At 36.6% G+C, this 13932-nt stretch overlaps 1 protein-coding gene across 11 annotated transcripts in view; it reads right to left on the reverse strand.

Moving 5' to 3' along the window:
* The window catches only part of RAD51B (RAD51 paralog B), a 381459-nt gene that overhangs the window by 325575 nt on the left and 41952 nt on the right, over positions 1-13932 (reverse strand). For all 11 annotated transcript variants that reach the window (XR_014883552.1, XR_014883553.1, XM_019615648.3 and 8 more), the window contains exons 5-7: positions 12556-12692; positions 10615-10734; positions 9385-9568 (exon numbers count right to left, since the gene is read on the reverse strand). Coding sequence is in view for 9 of the 11 variants with exons in the window: in XM_019615648.3 (XP_019471193.2) it covers positions 9385-9568; positions 10615-10734; positions 12556-12692 (441 nt within the window). In the remaining 2 variants the exon portion in view is untranslated. The remainder of the gene's footprint in view (positions 1-9384; positions 9569-10614; positions 10735-12555; positions 12693-13932) is intronic.

Raw genomic sequence — 13932 nt, forward strand, 5'->3', positions numbered from 1 at the left:
GTATATAACCTCCAAGAAATCCTACCACAATGCATATTCAAAAACTCTTTTTTCCCCCTCACAAATTTTCCCCAGAAACATTTTTTGACAAACTGATGTTACACCAGTGAATTCCTTTCCAAACAAGAGCCTTTACCCATGGAAATGATGTAAGAAAGAACATGTCACTAGAAGTAAGAGAAACACACAGCAGGTCTCTCTACCATTCCCAGAGAGAATTTGCTTAAGACATGAAGGAACCTCTCCAGTAGACTTGAGGCTTTGTAGAGTAAGACATCAATTCAGGAAATCGCACAACAGCAGAAGGTAAAAATGGCATTAAAGTCACATCAGTATGTCATACTTACTTTTCACTGCATGGTCTTTAAGTGCTGAGGGGAAAAAAAAAGCACACATTAGGCGATACACAAAACTAAAAGTGAAAGAGAAACAGACACAATCCTCATCAAGCTTTTCATTATCCTACTGGAGCTTGCTAGAACAGTTCACAGTACTTCATTTGCGGAGACTTAACTTTAATTTGGCATTTCCAAGACTGTCAGCATCTGAATTTGCTTTGTTTTAACTAAGGATCTTGAGAAATAACATACTTGTAGCACCAGTATATTTTTGCATCCATAAGCAAGCCAACATTTTCCCAAGGTGCACCTATATGAAGTTACAAAAAACCACTCTAAGCAGTAAGCACTATTCTATACGAAGTATGAGTTTTCGTTTCAAAAGTAGCAGTTAGTTCATGTATTAGCAACCAGCTCACCATGGAAAAACATGATACTGAAGTCTGCCAAGAATTTAGTCAAGACTTCAGAGATATCATTGAAGAGCAAAGTACTCTCTGCCTCAGGTCAAAGCTACGAGATATGATAAGTACAAAAGAACAGGAAATACTGGAATCCAAAGACAAAAGTCATTTGCATTCTGAGAGGGAGAGGGCAATTCATCCAAATCACAGCATCAAATAAGTTAGCAGAGTATCAGGGGAGGGAAAAAGAGCTCGTCTTATTGCAATTCAGATTTAGTCCTACCAACAACAAAAAAAAACCCACAATATTTCATTCTGCTCATTCATGTCATTTACCCCTTTCTAATTAAAGCTCTGAAGTTGGACTTTTCAGGCTTGTTTAACAAAAGCTTCTGACTACACTATTCCTAGAACGTTACAACAGAGGTACTACATTCTCAAATGAGATACAGCTATGCATTTTAGTGAGAGCTAATACAATAGTTTCGAAGAAGTTACAAAAATCATGTAGATTCTCAGTGGAAACCATGCTTGGAATGAGTCTCCCTCAATTTGATTACAGTGAACTTTTGACAATTAAAATATTCACCAAACCGGCAGATATTTCAATGGATTTGTCCCCATTTAGTTAAAATTATTTCAACAATGAGCAACGATGCTAAACACAGATGTTCTCAGTAGAAAAGATGGAGCCTTCTTGTAGAAAAATCATAGAACTTACTCAGGAGACAAATTCCAATTCAACCACAAAACAGAGGAGGAGGAACAGAGCAAAATCCACAACTCTTATAGATCACAGGAGCCTCAAAAACAGAAGAGAAAGCGCAGGCTGAAAAGCCTATCCCATTAGCCCAGATGATCCTATTTCCAAATCAGCCCCGGACCATACGATGTCTATCTGCAACAGTTTGCTCTGGTTGTCCATTATTACCATCCGACTCTTCAGTGAAAGGTGAGGAAGTTCCGCAGAAGCTCAAAAAGATGTGTTCTCTAGTTAACAGCAGCATGACTGCATCATGAAGCTTTTAGAACATTCTTAATGAAAAGCCAGCAGCACACCCAGTTCCATACAAACGATAATTTTCAAGATAACTTTTTCCTTTTTGGGTCTATCAGACATCTGCTACTGTTTTCAAACAAGTAACATTTTAACTTTTGGTCAATGAGCACATTTGTAATTTTAACATCACACGCATTGCTCTGTTTCATCTCATCCCGCATCCCTTCTCACCTCAGGAGGCTGGTACAATTTGATTTAGGAGCAATGATTGGAGAGCAGATCCTATTTACTCCCAGGAGCCCCGGGGCCAAGTAACCACAAAGCAAACAAACTCAGGATATCTGGAAACCAAACCACTAATTAATCTATAATGGGCTTACATAAGGTTTATCCAACAACTTCTAATCTAGAGAACTGTTGCTTGCACTGTTACCCTACTGAGATACTAGCATCCCTTCTTTTACACATTATGCAAACACAGAGATATTCCTTGAAAAAGCCTACAGTTTACATAAAACTAAAGGGAAATATTCCTAAAAAACTTAAATGGTCTACTCAAAAGTGAAGTACTTCTCTGCAGGGTCAAGCAGGCAATTGGCCTAAAGATTCTGGCTTTTTTTTTTTTTAAACAGTGAAAACCATTCATATTGGCAAATACTGACCTCCCAGCAAAAGGCATGAAAGACTCCAACACAGCTACTGTTGTTGTTAGTCTGTGTTGTCAAAAACGTGGGAGGCCAGAAACAAATACTGTAAATTTTAGTTCAGTAGTAGAGCATCTCTAATGTGTCTATTACTTGAAAACCAGAGTAGTATAACCTACATTCAGCTATTATAGACCAGATGCAAAATTTAGTGGAAAACTGCACTTTTAACAAAGTCACTTGTAACATGAAGTGGGAAAAAAAATAATGACGGGATTGCTTTATAAGAAAAAGATATCTTAATCCCAGTCTAATTTAAACTGCCTTTTTTATGCTTCACCACCTCACAGGAACAGGAAACATTGCTCTACTACTACTTGTTCCTTTTCCTCAGCAATACTGAGCATTTTATGAGTGTAGACATCCGAAAGGAACACTGACAGGCCCAAAACTGCAGAAATGTATACTCTCCAGACACATACAAAAGAGTACACAGATGGTAGCAGTACTGAAGATAGTTGCAATTACATTTCCAACAACCATTTTAAACCAAAACAAACTGTGCCCTGAGAATATATACTTTTTTCTTTTAAACAGGCACACTAGAAAACAAAACCATCTAACTTTGCCACTGTAACAGCACTGCAGTCAGACCAACTCCTTTCTAATCAGAACTATTTTTTGCTCAGTACCATGGGGTGCGCTACTTAAACAGTATGCCAACAACAAAAACTGTTCTTAAGTTATAGCTAGAGTAAAGAAAGACTTCTAGTCTGTATTTCCCTTTTAGCCATTTTGTTTTCCTAATTAAGCACAACAAATTAAAATTCATTCCAAACCGCATTTTACAAAGAACAGGGTTAATATATATGTGAAACTGATGCTTCTATTTTAAGCAGGCTTTTGCAAGGGAAAAATAAAGCAGGGGAGAAACACTACAATCCTTGGTAAAAGAACAAAGCTGCAGACTTAGCTCTGGGCATGAAAATACAGCTAGGTATAACAGAGAAGGAAACCTTAATATAAAATGCTTTGTTTCACAACCATTTGTTACTCAGACTGAAGTAACATGATTAATTAGATTAGCTATTTTCCTCTACAGCAAAGAGGATGTTTTAAATCAATATTAAAGAAGTTACAAAAGGCATAGCTAGCATGAACACAATTCTCTCCTGCCAGTCAGCTGAGCTATTCGATGTTTAATTCATACAGAACAGTACAAATAGCAAGTTCTGCTGCATCTACCCAGTTTCAAGTATTTATTCTACAGATAACTTTCAAAACATGGTCAGCATGAAACAATCATGTCTTTCCACCCTATCAAAATCATAGAAGAACAAGTCATCTTCTCCAGTAAGTTAGTGGCTTATTCAATAATACAGTTTCAGAAGTGCTTTCTCAGTCTAAGGAATTAAACTGTTTTAACTTTCATGCTGCTCCCTAAAAAAAAAAAAAAAAAAAAAATACAGACTTCATGAAGAGAGCTACCAAAGCTACTCATCTGGAAATAAAAGCATAAAAGCAAAACAAACAACAAAACAGCCCCACACCAAAAGGAGGATTACATTACTGGGTAAACTTCAATATTTTGCAGTAAGCAAACAGCAGAGCAACTACCAGTACTGCAACCAGCAGTTAAGCATCATTCTGGGAGGGGATTTGCATACGGGCACCAACACAAGTTACACTTGGAAGCTGAAGGACAAGACACTTTCATACACATTAGCAGCTCAACAGAAAAGAATTCATACTTGTTACTGAATTCTAACCAGTGCAAACCAGTTGAACCACATCTGGTCTAAATATGGCTAGCAAAATTTCAGTAACTCAGTTGTAGAAAGCTTTCTCCTGATAAGATTAGCTCCTCATTTAAGAAACCCAGGTTTTGATGCGGTGCAACTTATTTTAAAATATTTCTTCCTTGAAAACTTCAGAACAGAACCAACTCTATGCTTTTAAAGTAAAGTTTTGCTTCTTTTAGGTTTCAACAACTCGCAAAGATAATTCAATTAACATTCCTATAGTCCTGACAACGTAATACAAAAAATACAACAAAGTAGAAATACAAAATTTGCAATTCAGCAGCTTATGGTCCAGATGCAGACAAATGAATCTAGAAATCTAACGCATCTCCACAGTTTTGGAAACACCTGCATACAGCACTGTTACATACAGCAACATCAAAACTAATTCCATACATTTTTCCTCAACTTTCATTAATTTCATTAATACAATTTTTCTTGAACTGGTACACAACTCTTCTCCAGAAACCTTCCATTCTGGAATTTCTTTAGCTCTCCATAAACCAATAGTTTCAATTATCACAACAGAGATAATAAAGGTGCAGAGGAAATATAAGCAGCCAAAGCAAAAAAGAACCAAGGATGGTGCCCAATGGAAATACTTGCTTATAAAGGATGAAAATTAACAGCTCCAACATCACTTCTCTTTGACAACAGAAGCACTTAAATCTTGAGAAACCTTACTGCAGGAAGCCCAGTTGATGCACTTAAACATACTTAACAGAAGACAGCAGAAAAGGCATTGCAGAAGTCAAGTAGTTTGTGCATATGAATGCACTGGCTTTGAGAAGAAAAACTCACAGGCCTAAAAACAAGTGTACTGAATATTCAGCTTTCCAAACCAAATGAAAACCTTGTGTCTAAAGCTCACAAAATAGATGATTGAGCAGGAAGTACTGACGTGAGAAGTGCGAAACCGAGAATATCAAAAGAAACTGTCAGCTTTAATTGCTGCCACTATTAATACCGATAAAGTGATAATTCTGTTGTTTTCAGAAGGAGCACATTGCATCTAAAGGAACCAAGTACTACCTGTGGAGATAAAGGCCTTCTTGATTACAGCTAACTTCACACAGCAATTAAAAACCATCACAGATTAATCAAAGTTTGCCTTCCACTTGCACTGTAAAATTACAAATGAAAAGAGAAAGCTGTTCCTCTTAAGCTATTTTATATTCTCAAAAGCAGCAGAAAAAATATAAATACCATTATACATTTGCTATTAGTAATGATAGCCAGTATGTTTATCACAATAACAGTTTATCTTCATGGATTTAAGGACAAAATCCAGACAAAAGAACAAAGGACAGACAGTATAGTAATTTTTTATTAGCCTTAGGGATTTGCAAATCAAGTTTAATCTTCAGTCTCAATTTAAAAATTTGAAAAAAAAATTGACATTTAAAAGAATACTTAAGGCAGTTCAGTTTTGCAAGTGTCGCTTTTGGAGTGCTTTCCCACAGAGATGTCTAGTCAGCTTCACACATTTTGTCATCTACTAACAACAAGACGACCAGATTCTATAAATATATAAATAATAACTTTTATGAGCTGAGCAGCTAAAACTCAGGAGCAATTCTAGTCGTACTGTTATTCATCTATAGCTCCTCCATTTCAGTGAAGAGCTTTTTTTTTTTTTTTCCTCCAAACAGCACGAACACTGACCTATTTTTTCCTGAATAAATATTTTCCTATGAACATGGAAGAAAAAGAGAAGTAATATCCAGAACATATTTTGTTTCCCATTCCTTTTAAGAAGGCTAAGGATTTCAGGAAATGACTAGAGATACAGGACTGATGATTGCTGCTTAAACATGCCATCTGGCAGACAGCATCAATCCAGAATTTTTGTCACAGAAAACATTCAGATCTAAATGCTTTCGAGTACACAACACTCTAAAACAAGAGTCTTTCATGTACATTTACATCTTCACTAGATTTCAACAATAGAGGGGCTTTTTGTTTGACTTACAGTCAAACTGTCTTCCTCAGTTTCCAGCAATCACTTTTGGGCTGACTGACTTGTTTCAATCAATCCAGCCAGAACAGTTCTCAGTCATTGCAATGTGCAGGGAAGGATGGAAAGGGACACTGCTACATAATCTCCCACAGAGAAAAGATTCAGTCAATGTTCAGTCATCAGCACAGCTCCCTGGCAGCCTGTCAATAGCCCAGAAGCAATCAAAACTTCGCTTGCATGCTGCCTCTCATCCTGGCACCACTTAAAGCACCTAGAATGGAACCAAATTTACTACAATGTTAGGAAGAAGTAAGAATGAAAACAGGAAACTGGGCATCATATTGTATTTCTCAAGAACTAATTTCTACTGTCCATACATTAAAAAAGAAATTACGCCAAGCAACAATTCACACAATAATACTCTCATTTTGTTTAGTTCAGTGGTAAAGCCTTTCAATTAACATGTTTAATATTTTTTCCACACTTTCTGAAACGGATTAGAATTTCGTTTGCTACAGATTATTTAAAATTTTCAAGTGGATTTAGGAAGTTTTACTTTCCAGTGGTGGTCCATGTGTTGCTCAACAATACAGTCCGCTTTTGGAACAACAACTAGTAACAATAACTTTCCTCAGCACGCTCACAGCCCAACTCCCATTTCACAAGCCAAAAACAGAAGTGCAGACAAATTACTGAATGATGACCATCAGTTTTGAGGCAGTAAAATGCTTTGGTTTTTATTTTCCCCCCTGGAATACTTCGTAACATATAAAGCCACCTGGGTATGAAACGGGTCCCTTTGAATTCAGCTATGAATGCCATTGACTTTTGCTAACGAAACACAGCACGTGTCCAACATGAGTACATCATCTTCATTAGCTCATTTATAATGCTAAGATCTACATAAAACTCATTTGAATTCCAGCATAACATGGTAGTACAAGGTTTCCCAAATCAAAGCCTCTCTAAATCAATTTCTTTTTTAGGAAATGGGGAAGGGGGAAATCCATTTAAAAATACTTGATGACAAGAACCTATTTCAGTTTAGTAACATATTACAATGATTAATTACTTCATTGAGAACACACCCCTTTCTTGAAGTCTGAACTTACTTAATTCAGCTTCCAGCCACAGAACTGTAGAATACCTTTGTTAGCTGACAAGGTTTTTTTCTATCAAATACCTTTTCTCAAGTATGTATTGACTAAAGAAAAAAAAAAAAAACATCTTAACACTTACTTAGCCAAGCTAAACAAAGTAAGATTCTTATATCTTTGTTACTGAAATTCCTCTCCCCTAATCCCCAGTTTTTTCAAGGCTAGTCCCCGGACCCTGATTTGTCATCATTTCAGATTCCCTGGTTCACCTCCTCAGTTTTTCACCAATCTAAAGAACTGACCTCAAGTCCCATCATTTATTACCTCCACATCTTTTTCAGAGCCTTCAATTCAGACAACCTATTTGCCATTCAACTCAATATTTAGGTGCACTAGCACCGCCATAAAACATCACATATTTCATATGTTCAATTTATTAATGATCTAAGTCACTTTGCAACCCTTCCCAATGTTCTTTAAGTCTCAAGTTTACATCTATAATCTTCCAGATACGAAAGAACATCTGAGAAAATTCCCACCACAGCTGTTTACAGTAAGAACGTCAGATACTCCCTGATCTGAAATAGCAGAGGTTAGCACAAGATAGACTTACTTCTATGTATGTACAAACACTTGCAGACACACAACACTCTGCTGTTGCATTTCACATCTTACACATACGCAGCACTGCCCAGGGACCTGCATTTGTGGTAACCTCCATCTTGAGCCAAGGCCTTCCTAGAAAGCACACAGAACTTTGTAGATTTTACTCAAAAGTTAAAACACCTCACAGAGCAATACAGAAGGATAGTTGTGGTCAGAAGCACATACTCTTGGCCAAGATTTCCAGACTCCTTACCAGAGCATTCACAATGGGAAACAAAAACAGAACCAGCACACCAGTCATCACAAATATCCCGAAGCAAACACATTAGATTTAATGTAACTGAAACCTTTAAGTGTTCAACCTTCATTTCCTTTCTACATAGGATGAAATAAAAAAAAAAAAATCAGTCTTACACTACTTAATGTTGTCTAATTCTAAGACCTTTGTAAATTAACACTGTTTGAATGAAAGCAGGGCAGCAGTCTGAAGTGTCAAGAGGCTGCAATCCAACTCAGCTTTACCATTTTAATTGAGGTAGACAGGTGAGGAGGACAGGGGTTTCTAAAAGAAAAAATAAATAAAAACAATATCTACCCATAAAACCTATCTCCTTTTTCATAGGATTTCATCTTATTTCACAAAATACAGAAATGTACACTCTTAATGTAGCACATCTTTCCTGGCTTTGTAAGCAGTATATTCATTTTGCTGTACTAACTAGGACACTATCTTTTGTATCAGAACTTAAAGGAACTTAAGCAGGGTTTAATTCTCACCACAAAAGACCTTTATCAATTACATGGCAGAAGGAAATCCATTCATCTTCAGCTAAGTCAGTTCCACAACTCTGACAGGTATATTTCTCAAAAGCAAAGGGAAGAGACCTCACCAGTTTAAAAATCAGGATCTCGACACTTTCCCTCTTACACTAGAGTGACAAGAAGTTTACTTATGCTACAAAATATTTCCTACAGCTCAATTTCAATCACATCTCTTGACTGCTGCTTCTGATTACCCACAGATCATATCACAAAGAAAAGCCTCAGCCCCTTCCATAGCAGTTTATGGGGAAATCCACATAGATTTGCTGAGTTGTTACTTTCCCTCCCACATCAGCTGGCATGCATTATCAGTTGCAAAAGGAACACAATTCAGAGTATAAAGACTTTTAAGATTCTATAAGGTTCAGTAAAAGAGGCAAAGGATGGGAACCATCAGGGTAAACTATATTTGATACCAATAGAATAAAACATGATATTTAAAAAGAAAACTGAACAACAAAGCACTGAAAAAAAAAAAAAACAGCGGGAAAGACAATCAGTAAATCCTTATTTGAAGACTAAAATCAATATTGAGAAAAAAGCAATACGAGCAACACCAAGTTATTTTCTGTTCCAGTACTATTTTTCAGCAGACACCTGAAGATTTGTAGTAGGAGCTTTACCTATCCTTTCACCATCTTGTCATTTCCATTCTTCTTGCATTTTATTATTTGATACCATAAAGCAGAAACTTAAAAAGGAAGAACTTACTGGTATTGAGAACTCCTCTGCCAAATACTTCAACAGTGATGCTCCTCTAGCCAAAAAGTTACTTCTCTCTGCCAGATTGCCTTGGAGTTGTGTGTCAAATTCCTTTCTGACAACTGAAGCTACAGAGTCAATTATAATGAGTTTAATCTTCTTTGAAATAATTTCTTCTTCTAAAGACCTAATTCTAAAAAAAAAAAATAAAAAGCCATCGATTACATTATTTATACAATATAACTGTTTAATAATCCTGAAATTATTTAAATGCAAGGTTTTCTTTAATAAGCTTAAGTCAATCACTCTCTCCCTCATAGCTTGCCCCCACTAACATCTGCAAACACTGAGAAGATCTAGAAAGGAATCTCAGGCTCCAACAGCCACATAAGCCAGGGCAAGCCCTTCCAAGAGAGATTCAGAAGACGCTCTGCTTAGCAACACTCCATAATCTCTGAATGGCACAGACAGCAAGTTAAGCGAGAATTGAGACAGTGCCTTTTGCCTACAGTAGCAGCATCCCACTGCCAATACCAAAATATCTGCTGCCTACATATGCAGAAAGTCAGATCTGCTTCTATATGCCTCCAAAGATGGTAAGTCAAACTTAATATGTCGGTAATATGCTAATAGTTGTTTTTCTGTGATAAAGTTGTGCTAGAACAATTCTTACAATAATTCTCCCTCTAACAAAATATACAAGAAGATTCTGATGCTCAACTTTCATTTTCATTACAGTACATGCTCAGAAATCAACATAAATTAACAAGACAACAATACAACATTGCCTTCAGGATGATGACTTCTAAGCAATTCCTCCCTTCAACTGTTAGAGGGGTCCAGGTCTTTTTGGAACTAAGCAGCACTCTGGAAGAGCAATACTTTCTTTCTGTTTCACAGCAAACATAGAACTCTTAACACTACGGTATCTCCACAAACCAAGACAAGATCTGTCAGACAAACGCTGCTCTTTAAAAGCTTAAGATGATCAAATTCTATAGAAATTTTCTCTCAGAAACTGTAAAACATGAAGTGGATTAGTCGAGCACTATGAAATGAGAAAAGCAATACCAGTCTTTTAGTAGCGATTTTCCTATTTTCCTTTTTGGGAACCACGCTGTTATCAACATAAAAGCTTCCAAATAATGACTTACTCTTCATAAAACTTTGATATATTATCTTAGACAACCCAGCCAAAATTCATTCCCACCATCCCCTTGAAGTTCTGGAAAAGAATACCTCTTCAGTACACTGTCACAGGTCAGCTCTCGATACAGATGAACGCTACGGGTCATGCAAAATAGCTTTTCATCCGAGTCAAAATAAGTAGGGAATCTGTTTCCTGCTATCTCTATCAACCTATCGAAGAAACAAAAGGCATAACACTGAAAAAAGAATCACGTATAGGTAATAAGGCGTCAAGCTTTCACAAAGTAAACAAATGAAAGCTCTGAATGATAAGCAGATACCATGTAGTACGGGAAATCTTTTTCAAAGGGAAAGTTTACTTGAGCAGCAGACTGAAATACTGGAAATTAGAACATTTAGATTCTCCTCCCAGTGATGCTAGAGTCAAGAGTACATTTAGGAAAGACATAATAAGTCCACGCACCGAGTTTACACAAGAAGTTTAATGATGAGAGGTTCCACATTTTCAATCAACTTGTATACATGAAATCAAAGACACAAAAAGCACACTTTTATCATGTCTGCTAATTTTCTATTAGTTAGTAGAAAGAAATTCCACACCTGTGAACAAAAGGCAATTTTATCTAGGTCCTTACAGATTAATCCAAGATTTTAGAAACTGATAGTTACAATCCAGGGCACCATACATTTCCCCCTTCTACCCATATGAAGACTTGATTTGAGAACAGAAACACAATACTTAGTTGTAATTTAAGCTGCCTTACTCTGCAGCCCACATGCTTGAGAAGAATGACACCTAGTGGATAACCAGAAAGTTATGTCTACAGACATCTTTATTTAAGCCTCTTTCAATAAAAGCCATTTCAGAAAAAAAAATCTCTTAAATTATTTTTGAGTTTTAAAACAAGTAGGCTTGAATGTTAACATATCTATTCTGAACAAGCACTTCCAATGAAACTTGAAACTCATTCAATATGTTACTTATATATATATTTATATATATGTAACATATACATACATATATAAACTTGTCCTAAACTTCCACAGGGGCAGAATCTTTTCCTTACGTTTGCACAGTTAATTACGTAAACCTTTTGGGTAACAATCATTCCATTTGAAAGTCATTCAGTAGTCCGTAAGAAATGAAACTTCATTACACTTTCTAATAGGTATACATATCAGAAAACAATATTACATAAATTGTCCTAGAGTGACACACTAAAATTTTGCTGTGATCACACTATTATCTACACAGTCCCAGGTAGGTGTAAAGATCTTTAAAAGATAAAACCTATTTGTCACTATGAAACTAAAAACTGCACAGAACACATTCTCTGCTACAAGAGCAGAGATTCACAGGATAGAAAAATCCATCGTTGTTCTCAGCTTTAGTTCACAGAAATTTGAATCCTGTGTTTTTACCCACAGACAACAGACATAGCTAGAAGGGTAGGTATTTTCAGACTTTCTACAGAAGTTTGGTGCATTTCCAGTTAATAGCTAGGTAGGAAGAGGTGACTTGAACTGCTGCAAAACTGATAAAAACAAATGTGATTTCTAAAATCACAATGGCCATTCCATCTACTGCTCCAACGCCCATGTTCTGACAAAGCTGAACAGACACCACCTGCAATGTTACAGCTTTTTTGCAACAGAAAAATATATAGATTACAGACAATACATAAATTACAGCTGCTCAAAATGCTGAGCCTTTACACCTTCAAAATCTTGCTAATTTCACAAACTGAACTGTAAAGTGTTTCAATATGGCACTGCTAAGACCGTTTTTAAATTAGAAGAGTGCTACCCAGCTTGTTGCACAGCTGGAACCTAGGACACCTTGCAAATCAGGAAGGTGAGCAAAGCATTCTATTCAAACAGTTTCATAACTTACAGAGCAATTGCATATATCAGATGAATGCTTAATAGCCGCCATATTTATTTTATAAACACTCAGAAATTAAATGAAGGTTCCAAGATAAAAAGTGCTAGAGAAGTTCAAAGTGTGTATTTTACAGTTTTGCATCTTACCTTTCAGCACTGAATGCAGACTCTGTGTCAATGTATATAACAGCCCCATCTAGTCCTCCCATGCTTACAGGCAGCGTAGCCAGAACACTCATTGTAATACAAAACTGAGTTTTGCCACAACCCGGTGGGCTTGTTAACTAGAAGAAAAAAGATTGGTAACATCATAACCAAGAGATGTCACATCCATTTCACCCTAATTTGGATTTTAAAAAAGGCCTATCAGCAAGAATGCTTCTTCTTCTGCTCCTCCTGGTATCAAAGACAACAGTCACAAGAAAGATAAAATGCAGCCCACAAAGAGCAACTTGCAGTTATTGTTGAATCTGTGCCTTGCAGTCAAAATCATCACGACTAAAGAATAATTCACATGCAGTATTCTGCTTGTACTTTCTTTACCATCCTTCTTTCCCTACTTAGTTCTCCCATATTTGAGGTCCTCTCTCCCCCTTCTTACAAGATCTTCCCCAGGGCCATCCCCAGTTACCTTCTACCTCCTCATGTGCTACCTTCAATAATAGAGCATGATTAAAAGATACACAGCTGACATTCACTTAACATCAAATTATCTTTACAGCTCTAAGTCAGTCAAAAGCCATTGAATTCACAGATGCAAATTCACAACTTGCTATTATCATTACCTCTGTTAAAATCAAGATTAACCTGGAAATCACAACACCAATAGCTTGTATCCCAAGTAGTCTGAATGTGCACCATGAACCACACATCAGAAAGATTTTAGGTGCCCCACTGACTGCACCTGTGCTACAGTTTAATAGGAACTAAGTTTTTGTTCTCGAGTTAAAATCTCTTGCATCACTTTCAGTTGAAACAAGGCTTGAAAACCAAGTTGTATCAGTCAATCCACTTCAAGCTTCAGCACAAGAGAAGAGTTAGCATTTGTTTGGAAACACATACTGCATTTAGTGAATTAAAGTCCAGGAATGAGTTGTACTTCAGCAATTATCCATCATCCATCCACTGTATTTAAATTACAAGATATTGTATCCATACTATTTGCCACTTTTTCACGTGAACCCAGAATGTGTATAAGATTTGAAGAAACCTTACACATTTCTCAGACTGTAAAGTCAAGGAGTCTTACCAGCTGTTTCTAGTTAACAAGATTTGAAATTAATGAGAGAAGGGCATCAATCCAGATACTAAATTAAAATAACTGGACAGATGTGAGGAAACCTCAGACAGTTTGTAGTTTGAGGCCTGCCCGGGAGGTACCTCAGAATCAACATTTATTTCACTTCTCATTGCAGTAATTAATGCAGCAGAGATGCTGTAAGCACATCTGAGAATACGTGCATCAGATCAAAGAAAGACAGAGAGCATTGCAGTAATAGATAGTATGAGAAAGCAATCCAGTGG

Source organism: Meleagris gallopavo, chromosome 5 (genome assembly GCF_905368555.1).
Source record: "Meleagris gallopavo chromosome 5, MGAL_WU_HG_1.1, whole genome shotgun sequence".
NCBI lineage: Eukaryota > Metazoa > Chordata > Aves > Galliformes > Phasianidae > Meleagris > Meleagris gallopavo.